This window comes from Canis lupus, chromosome 25 (genome assembly GCF_048164855.1).
Source record: "Canis lupus baileyi chromosome 25, mCanLup2.hap1, whole genome shotgun sequence".
NCBI lineage: Eukaryota > Metazoa > Chordata > Mammalia > Carnivora > Canidae > Canis > Canis lupus.
This window is the reverse complement of record NC_132862.1, coordinates 41,912,020-41,929,944: the sequence shown is the minus strand read 5'-3', so window position 1 is coordinate 41,929,944 and position 17,925 is coordinate 41,912,020. Positions and strand designations below refer to the sequence as shown.

At 52.8% G+C, this 17,925-nt stretch overlaps 1 protein-coding gene across 21 annotated transcripts in view; it reads left to right on the top strand.

Moving 5' to 3' along the window:
- The window catches only part of TSPAN9 (tetraspanin 9), a 199,489-nt gene that overhangs the window by 166,104 nt on the left and 15,460 nt on the right, over window positions 1–17,925 (top strand). Inside the window, exons 5-7 of one of the 21 annotated variants that reach the window (XM_072799398.1) lie at window positions 1,904–2,101; window positions 2,839–2,931; window positions 3,092–3,301. The exons of 19 other annotated variants lie outside the window; for them this stretch is intronic. In XM_072799398.1, coding sequence (XP_072655499.1) covers window positions 2,902–2,931; window positions 3,092–3,301 — 240 coding nt within the window. In that variant the 5' untranslated portion in view covers window positions 1,904–2,101; window positions 2,839–2,901. The remainder of the gene's footprint in view (window positions 1–1,903; window positions 2,102–2,838; window positions 2,932–3,091; window positions 3,302–17,925) is intronic. One more of the 21 variants, XM_072799399.1, reaches the window with a different exon arrangement.

The window sequence follows — 17,925 nt, the reverse complement described above, 5'->3', positions numbered from 1 at the left end:
CTGGCGTGGTTCTGTCACCCCTGGGTCTTATCTGAGCTGTCTTGATCTTAGTCGTGTTTTTGTCCTGTGCTATACCATGTAGTAACAAGCCCCTTGCCTTTACCTGCGTGTAAATGAACTGCCTTTTATTGATCCTCAGATAATTTTTTTAAGCTCTGAAGGTTGCCTGTGGTTCTATTTTGGGATCTGTTGGACAGGTCTGCGTTGGTTGTATCATTGTCCTTTGGGATTTTGCAAACTTTGATCTAATCCCCCACTAGCTTTGTCTTTCTAGAATGAGGAGTTTGCTGCTTCTAGAATCTTCCCTTATGCTCACCTTTACACTTGCCTCTTGTGTGTCTGGAAGGTTGGGAGTGTGTGAGGGAGTCACCCATGAGAGTCAGACATGCTGCGGGCCAGGCTTTTAGGCCCCTTCTCCAGCCTTGCTTGTACCGGCACAGACCTGCCATGGGAAGCTCTTCCTCTGCTCCCACTCCCAGGCCTGGCCTGCCCATGCTGAGGCCAGATTCTCAGCAGTTGTGGAGGTGGCTTGTGCCAACTTAGCTGGCTCACGGCATTGTGCCTGTGACACCAGAACCCATTTCGGGTGCTATGACGGAGGGCCCGAGATATGTGGCGCTCAGCTCTTGGACTTCTGTGCCAACTGCAGGCTGCCAGGCCCAGGGACGGTCAGGTTAATGGCTGTGATGGGCATGGCGACCTGCCCTGAGAAGGGGCTTGGAGCCCAGGAGGGATTAAAGGTAGCGCAAAGTGGACGGGGTGGCAGGTGCTCCAGTGCATGTGCTCTCTCATCTCCTTTCAGCCTCCCCTTCCTCCTTGGCTCCCTTTCTTCATCTTTCTTTTTCCCTCCTATGTGTTGGGAGTTACCACAGTGATGAATGTGACTTTGTACCATCCCATGCTGAGGTGAGAGCCTGGTTTTTGGCTCCATACCATTGTGGTTACAGGCACGTTAAGGGTTGCAGGTTGCCTTTGGAGATGGTTAGGGACCCTTGCTGGCGTGTGAGCAGCAGCAGAAGCTGCTTCCAGGACTATGGGAAGGGGAAAGCATTCAGTGTGCACCTGGTGTGCCACATGCTCTCACATAGGCATCCAGGACCTGAGAAACGGGCAAGTCCAGTGCTCTTACTTTCCCAGAAATGATGAAATGCACTTGCACTTCATGACATTCTTCCCTGGTGTGTGTGAATGTACCAGGTGGTATGGGAAAAAGGAGGGTGTAGGTCTCTGACTAATGATGGGAGGGGTCTGAGAGGAGATAAGGAGGTTGCTTCCTCTTTAAAAAGTTTATTTTTGGTTATAAAATTAGTATGTGATCATTGGAAATTATTAGAAAGACTAGAGAGATGAAGAAAAATAAAACATAAATCAAAATCACTCATAATGCCATCTTCCAGAGATAACAACTGTTCACCTTTTGCTGAGGCACGTGTGCCGTGGGAGGGGAGGAGATTTTTGATGAAAAGGATGCCTTCAGGTACAAAGAATAGAAGTACATGGAGGACAGTGGGTTCTCAGTCCCCACCCCTCCCCTGGGCTGCCCAGAGATTCCTGTGACTGCCACCACCAGCTGGCTGCCCTAGGAATGGGGCCACTGCTCAGCACCATGTTTGGGCACGCCTGGGCTCAGGGTTGGGAGCTAACCTGGAAAGAGGACCCTGCTCTGGGAAGCTCCTAGTTAATGTGGAAGTACAGAGTGGACAGTGACTAGAACAGCAACAGGCCCATGAGAGAGCCCCAGCCCCAAAGCAGAGGTTCCTAGCCGGTGGCCATGGTGTCTCCACCCAGACTTCTAGTGGCAGCCACCATGTTGGTCAGCTCTGGGTCTCTGGGTGAGCGAGGCTAGGGGAGATTGTTTTTCACCCTGTAAGTTCTAATTCTAGGTGTTGGTTTTACCCTCCAGAGCTTCATGGAGTAAGTCCAGAGAGTATAAGCCATGGCAGTCCTTGTGCCTAGAACCTGCACCTATGTTCTTTGCCACATGTCAGCCAAACACCTCTAGCTCTCACACCCACTCCTCATGGGCAGCATGATTTTCACACCCTCTGGTGCTGGTATGGCTGAGGAGAGGTGGAGCCTTTGGCAAGGCTTCCTGGCACAGGTGAGACGAGAATGGTGCTTGGAGGGTATGGTGATGGCAGTGAAATGGGGAAGCCCATTCCAGGCCAGGGAATGGCATGCAGGAATGTTCATCCATGGCAGGTGTGTGCACATGCCTGCGTGCGTGTGAGCTCTTGCCGGGGCCGGGCAGAAATCCCAGCCCCCTGGGCTCCCCCCAGCCCCATGCCCTTGTATAGCTGTCCCCATGCTCTCAGAGCTCCGGGGGTGGGGACGGAGCCCCCCCCCTCCACTACTGTACTCCTGTGGGGAGCCTACAGCAGCTAGCTGGGCTAGAGCCGAGTCTCTCAGGATCGTCTTGTCATCACAGCCGGAGTCAGCTGTTGGTTTGGGAAGCCTTCCCTGGTCCAGTGTTTCACCGTGCACAGCCAGAAATATAACCCTCCTGTTTGCCAAGAGCATTGGATCTTGGCAGGCATCCTCATGGCCTATTTTAAACTAAAGGGAGCCGAGAGAGGTGCCTCTGAGGCTGAGGACCCTTCCCTTGTGGATCCAGGGGGGCTGCTGGGTGCTTGTCACTTTCTCTGTCCATTGGCAGGTGGACAGCTGTCTTGTGGGACAGATGCAGGGGATGGGAAATGGGGCTGTTTAGGGCAGTGTAGAAGAGGCTTTATGTGATTGCACAGAGCCCCAAACTGCCATTGGGCGACTCGGTCTGTCTTCTCTGGCCTAGGTGCTGAGTGCCTCCAGGACTCAAACTTTTTTCCCATCCCTTTTCAGCCCTTAGACGCCCTCTTCCTTGTCTCCACCTCCCACCCCAACATCCCCGCATTGGAGGCCTAAATGGAAAGGGAGGAGGTCTTCTCATGTCAGGTGAGGAGGATTGGGAGAGCCATCTGCAGATCCACGGAGAATTGGACTCTGGTCCTCAGCCTTGGCCTCCCTGGGTTGCATCCGTGGCTGCCTTCCCAACCAGCTTGTGTCTGAGCTCCAGGCCCCACACCAACGCCCAGCACATTTCTCCCCCAAACAGAGGGCTCGAGGGGAAAATTCACTTCTGTCTCGCCCCTCTCATGATGACACCGATGGCCGCAGCAGTGATGGTGACGTCATCCAGTGCCTGCAGGACTTTCACAAGGTACCAGGCACTGCTTTCAGTGCTCTTGGTGTCCTGACTTGTTTTAGTTTTGGGACAACCCCGCAGGAGTTACCGTTAGCAAAACCCACCGAACAGATACGGCAGGTGAGTCGCAAAGGAACAGTGAATTGCCGAGGGCCTTGTTCCCAAGTGGGCCTTTCCCCAGTCTTGTTCTTTTAGGTTTGAGTTCGTGTCCGTTTTCACGCACGGACCCACTCACGGTGACAGGTGCATGCCGTGCACTCCCCATGGACTTTTCTCCCAGCAGCCTGCAACCACCATGCAGGAGGGATGCTCCACGCGCACGTGTGTATTGACTGTTGAGCGAATTGTATTTGCCGGTTTCCAGGGGGCAGGGAGAGGCTGAAGAGGGGGCGGGAGCTGTCCCGTCGCCAGGAGAGATGTGCTGATGCCAACCTGCCCACAGCCATCAGTTCCCCTTTGTCTATTGGAGCCCAGAATAGCAGTCTGCAGTCAAGAGGGACTATGAGGAGGGAGGCACGTGGTTGGGCTGGAGGGCTGATGGGTGCAGGACGGTCAACCTTGGGGCTTCCGGCCTGGCTCCGCCTGGCCCGCCAGCTCCGGGCTTTTTATAGTGAGGCTGCATGAGGCGAGCCCAGCGAGTTTGTGCATTGGCCGCATCTGACGGCGGCATGTAGACCCTTTGCAGGGGTGGCCTGAGGAGACGTGGCCCCTGGGCTGACCTGGGTTTGAGTCTCCACAGCAGCTGACTCGCCCTGCCCACAGCCCCATCACGTAATGGGAGCAGCCGGTCAGCGCAACTGAAAAAGGAAACGGGCTGTGCCCTACCCAGCTCTATTATTAAACTTTTCTCTAGCACTTTCTCCCCACTCAGCCCTTTGCCACCATGTTCGTGAGATTGTCCCGGTGCCACCCCAAGGCGATGTGGCCATGGTTAAGTTGGTATTGGGAGGACATAATGGCTGCCAGGTTTGGTTTCAGACAAGCACCATTGGGATTTCCACCACCTCCCCCCGCCCCCCTTTTTTGGTGGCAGAAGAATGACTAGTTTGCAGAAGGAACTTCTTAGGGCACCTGGCCCCCTAGCCCAGAAGTCATAGAACCTTTCCCTTGAGGACACCCTTAGGATAAGGCAAGTCTTGTCTAGACAGACACATAGTCAATGAAATCCTGGTGCGGGCCAGTGAATGTACCCTTGAGGATATGGTGATATCAGGAGGTCTTAGCAGTCTCATGGGTCCAGAGAAGTGTGTCAGATTTGGCGGACGTGTGGTCCACGCAGGACCGAAGCTGGATTTCCCCTTCCTGTTTCAGGCATGGACATCTGCTCTTCTTCGGTTCCTTGGATGGAAGGGAGGTTTTTCCCTCTCAAATCACATCCTAGCAGGTTAGGCTATTGGTCATTCACTCCTCTCTCCTTCCCTCCTCTCTCCCTTCCTCCTCCCTCCCTCCTTCCTTCAAGAAAGTTGAGGTTTACAGCAGAATTAAGAGGAAGGTATAGAGCTTTGCCTCCCACACATGCACAGTCCTCCTCACTGTCAACATCATTGACCAGAATGGTACATTTTTTACCAAGAATCGACCTGCATTGACACAGTAATCATCCAGAGTCCATGGTTTCCCTTAGGATTCACTCTTGGGGGAGTACATTCAGTGGGTTTGGGCAAACACATGTCATGTATCCATGTTGTGTCATACAGAGTTCTTTTACTGCCCTAAAATCCTCTCTGTGCCCCCTGTTCATGCCCCTACCCCTGCAACCACTGAGCTTTTTACTGTCTCCATAGTTCTGCCTTTTCTAGAATGTCATATGGTTGGCATCACACAGTGTGACTTCAGATGGGCTTCTTTCACTTAGTGATATGCATGTAAGTCTCTTCTGTGTCTCTTCATGGCTCGGTAGTCCATTTCTGTCCAGCACTGAAGGCAATTACATTGTCTGGACGGGCCACAGTTCATGATTCATTCGCCATCTCTTTTACAGAAGGCAGGGGACCTGTACCCACCCACAACTTAACTAGACCCATTCCCCCATCAAGGCTTCTTTGCAGAAGTGTCTCCACTCCCACCCCTTTTGTTGTTTCGCCCATGCTTTCCATTTGTGGGTGTCAGGGAGGTGATGAAGGGACGAGAAGGAGGCAAGAGAGCGGTTAAGGGTGCCGGCAGTTGGAGGGGGCAGGACTGCCAGGCCTGAGGCCTAGTGATGAGCTAGTGAGAAGCCTGGGAGCCCAGCCCCAGCCAGTTAGGGGCCAGGAGCTGCCCAAGGCATGGTGCTGGAAGGGTAAGATGCTGTTGAACACAGCCCTCGGTGCCTCAGAGGTGATGGGGCAGGGACCATGTGGAACCTGAGGAGGCCCTCCTGCAGGGGTCTGGCGCGGCCGAATCCCCAAGGCTGAGGCCACAGGCCTGGTGCTCGACACCTCGCTATGACAGGAGGTGTCTGGTTCCCTACAGAAGGCAAGCGGGTTATAAATAGTTGATGACGGGCTGCGGTAGCGTAATTGTCGATTTTGAGAGTGCCCTGGCTAGGGTTAGGAGGGATGGCTAAGGTTAAATTCAGCCCCGTTGGCTGATTGGCATTTCTTAAGCGAAGTGCTAATCTCTTCAGGAGGTCAGATAAGCTCCCTAGCGGCGCCCCTGATCTTAACTTTGAGGCCAGGTTAACTCTTTCCAGGGGACTGCAGAAGAACCCCAAAGTTGTGACTATTCCACATGGCCTAAAACAACAGCAGAGCTGGACTTGGGCAGGGCCCAGCCCGGGGAGGGCTGGTTCCTGAAATACAGAGAGGACTTTGCTATGTGACCATCGCTCCAACCAGGCCATCTGAATGGAGGGCTATCCTGGGACAGCCTTGTGGCTAATGAGGACAGAAACTACTTCTCCCTGGGAGGTAGCAGAGGCCTCAGGGCTAAGTTGGGTGGAAGGTGCCCAGCAGGCAGCATTGAAGGCTGGGGATGCCTTTTACCACCAGTTCTGTGTGCCAACAACCCCCCACAGTCTGATGAGTTAGGAGACCCTTCCCTGCCCAATTTCCAGTGACTCTCAAAAGTAAAAGCAGAAAGCTCCCCTCTGTGTTCACTGGGCTTTTGGGGTTTCCTGCTACCACCTAGCCCGCTGGAGGCATAATGCCTTACCCTGTTTGCAGAGTAAGGGGAAGTTTCTAGCCCTGCTTACCTAACTCCAGGGGCCCCTGGGGGCAGCAGGTAGGCAGTTCTCTATGGCCAGAGATGGAGGTGCCTGTCCTTTCCCCTTCCAGGGCATGGGGGTTCTGGCTCAGCCTTCTTTGGGTCTGATCTGCTTCCCTCCCAAAGCCGGGGGTGCTGCTCTGTTTCCTTCTATGAGGGATAGGCTGTGCTCCTGGGTTTCTTGGAACCTCCCCCACTAGGACTGTAAAGCCTGGTCCCTGTGGAGTGTCATGGCCCCCAGTGGGCCGTCTTCTGCTTTATGGCTGCTGTATCTCTGCAGTGCTCACTGCCCCGTCACAGAGCTGTGGCATCCAAGAACAACAGCAACTGCTTGTTCCATTATAAACTCAACTAGCTGAAACCCGCTGAGATGGGGGAGGGGGGGGATAAATTATTCCCAACAAGCTCTCCTGTTAGAAGCCAGACCCCTCCACTGCTACCGCCTGGCTCCCCTTTGCAGGCATCTCAGCAGGGTTTCTGGAGCCTGCCTGCTGGCTGTCCCCTTCCAATGCCCTTCCTACCTGCTGTCATGGCTTCTTCCTAATCACCAGTTGTGACAAGTCAGGAGGCTTTGGGCAGAGGACTAAAACTGCTGGTGCCCAGAAATGGAGAGGATTGGATTTTATTCCTTCTGTTTCTTTCTGCTCTTCATCCGCGAAAGATATCTCTGAAGGAGCAGAATCTTAGCAGGTCTTGCAAGGTGACTCAGGAGAAGGGGGATCTGCCTTCCAGGCTGGAGCTACTTGGGTGGTGATGAGTGGCTCACAAGGGATATCCTAGGAGATGAGCTTGGGGTTGGCTCACAGAGGACCTTGACTATTAGGCCAGAGGGTTTGGGCTCCTCACACAAGTATGGGGAGCCGGTGGAGCTCCTGCATATAGAAACAACATGGTAAAGCTATCTTAGAAAGAATAATTGGGGCAAGGGAGAGAGGGGTGCTAGGATGGCATTGGCAAGTATGGGGAGGGGTGTCTCAAGGTCTAGTTGAGAGCTGAGCCATCTGCAGGTGCAGCTTGACAATCTCTTGGGTGGAATTCACACTCTGGTATCCTAGCCCATAGACTCCAGGAGTTCAGGAAGGGAAAGCCTTGGCCAGGTTCATTTTGTGTCCAAGTGCCCTGGGCCCAGGACGTGTTCTCTCTACCCAGCCCAGGTTCTCTCTGGGGCTCACAGTCTTCTGGTGTTCTCTCTGGTGGGAGGGGAAGGAGAAGGCAGGCCCTCCTTTTCTGGAGGGAGGAAGACCTCAGTGAGTGTTTTTGCCTCAGTGAGTGTTTTTGCCTGGGCAGTGCAGCTAGTCATCTCCTTCAGGGAACAACTAAGGGTGGAGGGAGCCTTGAATCCTTCCCTGGGTTTTGAGCTGCTATTTGATTAGAAACCAAGGTGTCAGGTGCATTGGTTCTTATCTTGCTTCTTTGCCCTCCCACCGAGGCTGCAAGCAGCTTGAGGTTAACCCCAGATCCCAAGCACTGTTGGATAACACTGTGCCATGACCTTTCCCCTGGAGCTCCATTGCCTTCCCCCAGGGACTTCTGCCATGATTGGGAATGACAGGTTGGTCTGGGAGCAGGCTTCCCTTGGCAGCTCCCAACAGAGATTCCCTGGAATCAGAATGCACATGGTCTCTGTGGACAACATGGCATGCTACCGGAGCCCTCTGGCAGCTTCACCACATCCCTCTCTTGTGCTTTAGGTGAGGTCCCAGGACAAGGCAGCTGATGCATGAGTGATGGTGACACCTAGACATCCCAGCACCTGAGGAGCAGGAGGATGAACTCATCTAATTAGAAAGAGTGTGTGGATTGAGCCCCTAGCATCCTTGGAAAAAGAATTTGACACGAGCGTCCATTCTGTAGCTGGCACTATATTGCACAACCTCGTGAGTTTGGTATTATCTCTATTTTGTTAACGGGAAATTAAGGCCCAGAGAGATTAACTAGCTTTCTTAAGGTTGCATGGCCAGGGCAGGGGTTTTAACTCACTCGAGGCCATTGACTTTATAGCCCATATTCCATCTTGTCCTTGTTTGCCAGGGCTACTTAGAGCCCAGGACATTCTCTCCATGCTGCTACTCAGTACCCTGCTACCACTCCCATGATCTTGGGGATGCTCGAGAAGCATCATCTGTGTGTACTAAATGCTACTTTAGAGGAAAGTTCTTGAGGATGGAGGATTTCCAAGTCCTGGTCTCCTCCCTCCCTTAGTCCCTCCTGCCTACAGAGATTTATTGAACCTTTGTCGCATGCCCGGCACAGTGCAGCACCCGAGAGATGCACAAGGAAACGTCAGAGCTCTTATCTCCTGGAATTCATATTCTTATAGGGGAGGCAGACAATAATATACAAACACTTCAAGTAATAACAGATTGTCATACAAGATGAGAAGGAAGCAAGGGAAACTTAAAGGGTAAGACTAAGCCAACCACATGACTACCTAGGGAAGAACGTTCTGGGCAAAGGAAACACCAAATGCAAAGTAGCATGGTGTACCTTGGGAACCAACAAAGGAGGGTGTGTGGGAGCAGAGCACGGAGGAGGTGAGGAAGGCAGAGGCCAGATCACACCGGGACTTGCAGGCTGTGGCAAGGATTTGGAATTAGGAGCCTGAACCAGCCTGCTCTGTGGCAGCTGGGAAAGCAGAACACGAGTGCAGAAGTTCAAGAAGAGATGGCAGCAGTGGAGATGGAGAGAGGGAGAGACCAGAGACAGAACCAGCTAGTTGGACCAGAAACAGAAATTGGAGGCAGAACCAGCTGGACATGTGGATGGATGGCGTGGGACACCTGATCAGGCGAGGAGCCCCTGGTGACACACAGGTTCCCTGCAGCCAGAACATCAAGATTTCTCCTGTGAACTGATCGAGAGATCCCTGTGAAGCATCTGGGTCGAGAGAATAAATAGGCAAGTGGGTTCCCAAGTCTGGAGCCCAGAGAGGGGATGCCTGCTTCAGCCCTGCGGTGGTCAAGTGGAGCTCTCTGAGATGCTGGGAGGCGCTCATGCTGCTAGACTATGGAAAGACAGTGAGATGATTGCATGAATGAGTCATACAAAGGAAGGATGTTGATAATCCCTGTGGTCACATGCTTTGGGGCAGGGATGGGGATGTAGCTGCATTTAATATGACATTTCTGTGCTGCTGAAGAATTTGGATGCATTTGGTGTTCATGGAGACAGGGCTTGCTTGACCGTTATGGTCCTTGACAGTGGAAGTGGGTGTGCCTTTTCCCCAGAGTACTAGCTGGGCACCTCACAGAAAAATCGTACCGTCTTAGTCCCATCCTGCTGGGAGCTTGCCTTCGAGAAAATAGCCACAACTTGAAAAACACCTTTTGGGAGCCTACTAGATATGAGGCACAGTAGGAGATGTAAGATAAGAATTGGCTTAAGCAAGACCAACAAGGAGCAAACAGCTGCCAGGCAAAATGGGTTAGGTACCCATTTTGTTCCACGGACATGGAAGGGCAGGTGGAAGTTGGCGCGGGTAGAGGTCATGGACCCTCCATGGGAAGGATGGGCATTGATGAGCAGTAGAGGGTGAAGTGAAGGGTGTGGCTGGTAAGGGAAGAGCTAGAGGGTAGGCATACAGGCCAAAGGGCTGGGGTGTATCACAGAGGGACAAGTACCCCAGATTGTAGGGGATAGTGGTGCACTAATGATGAAGAGTTGAGCCCATACGTATGTAGAAGATCTCAAATGAGTGCCTTGCTGGAGAGTTCCAGCCACATGGTGTGGGCTGCAGGAGCCCTCCAGGGTCTGGACTAGGAGGCATGATGATATGCTCGGGACAGAGCATTTGAATTGTGGTAATGACAGAGAGGAGGTGGGATGACCAACAGGGCCACCTCCCAGTGTTCCAGCCAAAGGGGTGAGAGCAGGAACCAGACTGAGGGTGTGGAGAGGATGAAGTGAACCCAGGAGCTTTGCAGGGATATGGCCAACAGATTTGAGATGGACAAGATGCAGAAGGGCAACGATGACAGTGACAGTGGTGCACCTTGATGATGTTAGGCCATGCTCTTGTTCTGAGAGCTTTACAAGTTTTATTCTTTTTTCTTCTTTTAAGATTCTATTTATTTATTTATTTGAGAGAGAGTGAGCATGAGCAAGGGGAGAGGGGGAAGGAGAAGCAGACTACCCTCTGAGTAGGGAACCTGATGCAGGGCTCCATCCCAGGACCCTGGGATCATGACCTGAGCTGAGGGCAGATGCTTCATAGACTGAGCCACCCTGGTGCCCCTGTAAGTTTTATTCTATTTAATTTTCACAACCACCTTGTAAGGTAAATATATTAAGTGGATTTTTTTGGAGATAGCACTCTTCTGTCCATTTTACAGATGAGAAGTCAGAGTCACAGAGGCCAACCAGCCCAGTTACATTTGGTAGGGGGTGGAACTGGGATTCACAAACCAAGTGTTCACTCCAGAGCTTGGCGTGAACAGAATGGAAGAAGAGATGAAGGAAATATGTCCGCAAGGTCGGGGACACGGTAGAGAAGCACATTTCAGGAGACTGGGACAGACACCCTGATCCAGAAGACATTGTTCACATGGCAGCGACATCATGAAAAAGAAGTACCATCGTTCAGTGCAAGCAAAGGATCTCAGGCATTTTGTGACCTGAGGGGCAGAGTGGCCACCTGGAGCAGGTGGCATGATCCCCACCTGAGTCCAATGCCTTTGGTGTTTACAGTGTCATGCTCACAGACAGGACTGGTGAACCCCAACATGGAATCACGCCCCCTCCCACAGCAGTGGTTCGGGTGCTGGCTAAGCACCCCTCCTTTCTGGGCCTCAGTGACCTGCTTTCTGCAGAAAGGACAGAATCTGGAGGAGTACCTTGGAGGTTCGCTTTTGCAGAGAGGTCAGAATTTTCCTGAAATGAAGCCAGGCTCTAGCTCCCCTGAGCAGCCGGTACCACTGATGTTAAGGGTTCAACGTACAAATAAAAAAAAAAAATGGTTTAAAGTAACTTCTACTTCCAAAGATGCACAGCTGCCAAGTGAATGGGAGCGGCCCCTTTCCCTATTAATTTGAGGGTGTCTATTTTGTGGGTGCCCCTGGAGGCCACACCCTAGTCTTTCCACCTACAGTGTTGTTTTTTCTAGTTCTTCTGACTCCCGTGTCAGCCTATATCTCAAAAAACACTCTTGAGAGCTTAAGGGAAATGTGTAGCTGCAAAGTGCAAGCGTCTGCATTCTGCTGTGTCCTCATCCCTCTCTGGCTACTGCTCTCTCTTGCTCTCTCTTTCTTTCTGTTGAATAAGCAAAAGGAAGAGCAAATTTATTCCTTGGGATCTCATATGAAAATGCGTAGTAATTGTTTCTTTTTGCTATTGTCAATATGTTTCTGTTCCATTCCCTGAACTGTGTTCTCCGTGCCTCTGCCAGCTCTCAGTTTAATGTGTAGGTTCTTTTTCTCTCTGTTTGCCCTTATAAAATGGCATCATTTGCCCCCTCTAGGCCTTGATGAAGGGAGTACTTATCTCTGTGTGTGTGTGTGTGTGTGTGTGTGTGTGTGTGGGGCAGGGGTAGGAGAGGGGAGGGAGGGACTACTGGGGTTTGCTTTAGATCTAGGCCTCCCTGCAGCCTAGACTTGATCAAAGCCCTCACTTTACTCTGCTCCTTCCAGGTATGGGAAGTGCCTGAGCTCAGAAGTAATCGATTCTGATTTATATCCAGGTTGGGGTATAATTAGCAGTCTTGATTTAATGTCACTGTGGCCTGAAACGCTGCCATCTCTTTGCTCTGAGTGTCAATACACGGCAGGTCCCTGGGGCAGGGGCTGAATGGGTATCTGACTGAATCCTCGACTGGGGACCCCAGCAAGTCTCCTGTCCCAGTGTGGTCTGGTAACTGGGGGGTTTAGATCACCAGGTAACCCTACATGACAGCACTTCTCAGGCCCGGCTCAGGGCCTGGCATTTCCCCTCTCTGCTCCGTCCTGCGAGAGTGGAGGGGAACCTCTTCCTGAGATGGGGAGCAGGATGCAGGCCCGCAGTGTGTGAGCCTGTCCCTCAACCCCGAAGACCTTGTTGGGCTCTTCCCCCGGAGAGTGGACTAACCTTGGGCATCTCACCTAACTCACACAGCTACAGTAAGGATTGAGCAGAAGTGGAATCCCAGATATTAAGGCTGGAAGGGATCTGGGATATTATGAAGTTCAATCTTTTGTTTTATGAGTGGGGGAGCTGACAGGCTAGGAGGATCAATCTTCTTGCCAGAGGTCTGCGGCCGTTGACTCCACTGTGCGGGTGCTGTGCAGTCAGGTTCATTTCACCGCTCCCTCTAACGGCTTACCTGTCGACGAACTCAAAAACATATGTAGGGCCGCACACCTCTCTGTGTGTGGTGGTGGACAGACAGCTGGCCTGTCTCCCACCATATGCTTGAAGCGTGTCAGGGATGGAAGGCGGTTAGCTCATGTGCTGCTGTCACACCAGGGATGGGGAGGCACTCCTGTTGCTGAGCTGAAAACTCGCCTTGCTTCCATGTCCCCATGTCCCTTCTTCACTTGGGCTCAGTTGATACCTGGCTCTTGATAAACTAGGACCTCTCTGTGCCCAACACTGAGCTCTTTGCCAGGCAAACGCACAGACAGATGTGACGGGAGGTACCTGCACACAGCCGTCCTAGGCTGGGACGCACACCCAGCAAGGGTCAGTACTGGAAAGGTGGAAGGAAGTTCTAAGGCTGATGAGTGGTCGGGCAGTTGAGCCACTGCAGCGTGTTGTGGTCAGGGTGGGGTTGGCCAGCCTGGAAGAAGAGGGGGACATCAGCTGGCTTCGAAGGTCCCAGATTGGATTGAGAAAGGTGAGAAGGAGCCTAGTTTACCTGGTTCTAGGTAGGAGGAGAGGCTGTGAGCAAGGCATGGAGACAGAGATGCGTAAGGTGCATTTGGGGGACTTGGCGGTTCACACAGGGGTGTGGGGAAGCTCCATGAGAATAACATTTTTACCTTTAGAGGTGGCTCTCTAGCGTTAGTGATTGGGCAGGCCAGTGTCTGATTAGATTTAGCTTGTCTAAAGTGGCAGTTGGTGTCATGATTTTGGTTCAGAGCGTTGCCGAGAACCTGATGTTATGTGTGGCCAACACTTGCTTACCCGCCCCGAGGATGGAATGGGCCCCAAGAGAGGCACAGTGACTTCCTGTGTCTCCCTCTTTCTGAGAAGGCTGGGTCAAATGGGGCCCTTGGGATCCGGGGAGAGGAGGCCGTGAGCCCTAGTCTTACTTTGGATTCACTTTGGTCCTTTTTGGGTCACAGAGCTCGACTTCTTGCCCGCCTGCCCGCCTCAGCCCGCCTCCCCGAGAGCTGGCTTTCCGCTTATCTTAATTTATTGATGAAAACTTGTTTTACGGTCCAGAGCACAGACGGCAGCAGCTCCCTGCCAAAAGAAAGCAGCTCACAAATCGGGAAAGCGAGCTGCCTCCCGGAGATGAGTGGCTGGGGAGCGGGAGGACGGCAGGGTGAGTAAAGCATGTCTGGGCAGACACACCATGCGGTCTGGGGGGGAGCCTGGCGGGGTGGGGGGGAGTGCTGGGGGCTGGGGATGGCTGGGCTCCAGCCTGGGCAGGACCTCTCCACCTCTCTGCCGCTGGCCTCTGGCTCACAGCTGCTCTCCCTGGTCTCTAGAACCTGGGTGAATGAAGACTGCGGCCCATAAATACTAATAATGACTCCTGTTTATAGCTGTGTGCACGGCACCACGCTAGGAAGCTTATTTTCATGAATCTCATTTAATCCCAGCTATGACTCTTTGTTGGTAGGTACCACAAATCCCATGTTTAAAAACAAGCACTGGAATAGTTGTTTTCTCAGACACCCCCTGCCACCCCAGTGGTAAATGAGAGCACTGAGGATTTGAACCCAGTCTCCCTGGTTCCAAGACCAGAGTTGTGCACGGTGTGTTCTTCTATGTTGTGGCTGGTTTCTGTCACCTAGACTTGCTGGTCCAGCTGGCTCAGATGGTCCTGGGATGGGGCCCCCATCTGTGGCTCGTGCTGCTACGGCCAGCACGGTGTCGGCTCAGGGCAGACACTCTGAGGATACCTGATGAGAGACTTAGGGCAGAAGGCTCTGTGAACAGGTTACCAGTCAGGCCTGCCTTGTTTTTCCTTTCTAGAAAGTGGCCTGTCTTTGAGTTGCTTCTGTGAGCTGCTCTGAAGCTCTGTTTCCTGGTGGATCAGATGAAGCCATTCCTGCCTACCACATAGGTTGTTTACAGGCATGGCATGAGAGGAGGGCTTGATTCCCGTGGGCTGCAACATCCTCATGTATAAAGTGGGATAACACCTCCTCATGAGGCTGTTGGGACTGGGTGTGTGAGATAGTGCATGTGAAAGAACATTCTAGAAAACGAACAGAGGACGATTGATTATTTCCACAATCTCCCCTTTTGTGGAAATGTAGGCACAAAAGGAAGGTCTGTGGAGCTCTACATTAGTTTACTTTGTTTCTTCTTGCTTCTTCTTGCAGAGGTAAAGTCAACAATTTTCATAACTGGCGAAATCAGCGAAGTAGGTATATTACCTTGGCTGGACTTCAGCAGCTCCAACCCATGTACATCCCATACACATGGCCCTGCCTGCACATGGGACATGTCTTGCCCGCCGCTCGCTCCCTGTCCTCGCCCACCCTCCTCTGCTCCCCAGCACGGCTGCCCCTGCCCCCACCCTGCCAGCTGGGCACCAGGGATGTGCCTGCCAGCGCTCCATCTACCCGTGGCACACTGGCTTCCCACCCTCACGCTGGACCCTCTTCAGGGTCCCTGCACTCTTCAGCACTCCATTCCCACCTGCTTCCACTCAGATTGGGCTGAAAAGTTGTTGAAAAGGTTTAATGAGATGAGGTCTTGGATTTTCCTTCAGTCTGTAGGAGGCACAGAGAGGTTCCAGCCATAGGATTTGAAATTACACCAAACTGGACTAAAATCCCAGGCCTGCCAGCTCCACATGTGAGCTTGGATGTGATATGTAATCTCTGATTCTTATTTTTCCTGTGTGCAAAGTGGAGGGGAGGGAAATAAGAGTAACTGTCTTGTCTGGCTTTGTAGAGAGAGGTTGACAGTGCCTGGCATGTCATGTGGGGTCTGTAAATGCCCAGTGTCCTGACCAGGCCTGTTCCTGTCTTCATCATCAGCATTGTCACCCTCGATGCCACCCTGTCACCACTGCCACTATCCACCGTTGCTGCCTTTTCTCTTCTGCGCCCCCCCCTTCCCCCAGTGCACATGTGGGCTTCAGGCCAGGCCACGGAGCCTTGCTCATGCACACCACACCACAGCTAGCCTTCTTTCCTCCAGATAGAAACATGTCTAGGAGACACCCTTTCTGGCTGATTTGGGATGACTTAGGTCTAAGCAGTGGGGCATGGTGGGTCAGAACACAGTTTCTGGGGTCAGATTTCCTGGGTTCCTTCACCACTTAAGCACTGTGTGCCTTTGTTCACTCACCTGTAAAGTGGAGAAGACAGAAAGAGCACCCCCGCCCCCTGCCACCGGATTGAGAGGGCCCAATGAAGCAGAAGAGGCAAAGCACTCAGAACTGTGCTGGCGCCCAGTCAGTGCTCACAAACGCTTGTCCCCAGCAGCATGGCATTGAAGGATGAACACAGGCAAGTCAGTGGGGCGGGGGCTGGGAGTGAGGCAGGGCTCCATCACCAATAAGCTCCTTGACCTTGGACAGGTTGGTCTGGCCAGACCCTGGACAGGCAGCTTTCAGCAGAGTATCTCGAATTGCATGCACGTGTGGAATAGTAGTAGTAGTAGTAGGGTGGGCAGGGGTCTCCCATTCTGCCGGGAGGATGAAGAGACAGGTAGGGCCTGGCACAGGGTGGGGAGGGGCCTCAGGTGGTCAGTTGGGTTGCTGCTGAGACCATTGCTGGCAGAGGGACCTGACCATCACCGGCCTATGTCCCCCCACAAAGCATGTCAGAAATGCCAAATCCTGGCATGGGTGGACACGGCTCCCATCTGGCAGTGTTGAATAATCAGGCCGTGGGCATAGGATCCCTGGAGAGGAGACCAGTCATGTGTCGGCCACGTCCCAGGGTTATAGCGGAAGTGTGTGTAGGTGGCTGTCCTGGGCTACAGATGGACCTGGTTTCCAGCCATGATCTTTTCTGATATCTGTATGCGTAATTATAGAGTGTTATTTGCTGAACTTGAGCTGTAGGAGATTATTAAAAGGGCGTCCATTTGGGATTGTGTGAAAGGCACCAGCAATGGACTGTGTGACTTCTCTTCACCTCTCAGGGGCAGGATGAGAGGCACCTTTCTTCCAACAGGAGAATGGTCTCCACCACCTTGCCCATTCCCCAGGTTGAGTTATAGTCTCATTTGCACTCTTTGCCAGAAAGATGTGATAGGCATTCAAGGGATCCTTGTCCTGTTCCCCTGCATTTCCCAAGGAGTTTGAATAATAGCACCGTACCTTGTACGATATTTATATTCTGAGGAACACAAAGTGCTCAGCAGACATGATCCTATTCATCCTCTCTGCATCCCCACGTGCTGTGGAGCTGCTTCCTCTCCCTCATTCCTTGAGCAGAGCAACGTCTCCGAAAGGCCAGGTGGCCCGCCAGAGCTGCACAGCACACGGCTGCCCCCTTGGGCGCCGTCCTGAGATCTGGGCTGCTGGCGTTTCTGCCTTCTCAGAGAAGCCCAGGTGGACATCCGTGTCACTGTGATCCTTGAAGGCCCGTTTCCTAAGCCCGTCCCTGCCTCCCACAGCAGCCCTGGCTTCACATATTCCTCCATGCTTTGATGCTGTCAAAGTGCCTTTCTCCCCGGATGCAGAAAATAAAACAAATGCAGGAAGGAAAAAATATGTTGGTGATTGGAAAATCCTTTCTTCAGACTCCTTTGTCAAGCTCTTCTGAGTCCTAGGTGTCCTCCCTCCCAATTTACAGCAACTTTGGGAGTGAAGATGGTGCCTCCTACTGTGGTCCCAGGATGTGTCCCCAGGCAGTCGTGGCCCTGGGGGTGCAGGTAAGGAGAGCTACATGTACGACCCCCACCCCAGCATAGACAGTACAGTACCCTCCCTACACTGGCACCCTGCCTGACTGTGTTACTGGATGTGGGTGGCCTCAGGCCCCAAGCTGTTCCCTGTGGATAAGTTCTGGAGTTTGGGGAAAAGATATGTCAGAGGTGATCCCCCCCCCCCCCCCCCACACACACACACTGTCCCAACGAAGGGCAGTCTGCCCTCTAGCTCAGGGAACAGAAGCTCTAGAGGAGACCAGGACAAAGGACTGTCAGCCTCCCCTGTGGGAAGTTCATTCCGTGTCTGCTGCCTGTCCCTTCTGCGTCCCTTAGCCTACTTCCTCTTGCATATTCCCGAAGAGGGATGTGAAGCAGCTGTGTTCTTTCCTATGTGTCATCTTGTTAGTCCTTGAGCAGAATCTCACCGTCAAGGTGTCTATCCCCCCGTGGCCAGCAAGGAGTGGGATTGGGATGGCGGGGGTCAATTTGGGAAGCTCCGGGCTCCCGGTACTGCTGTGTTTTCCTTCTTCCCAGTACCCCTAGCTGCACACTTGGCCAGCCTGGGAAGGGCCTCAGTGGTTGCC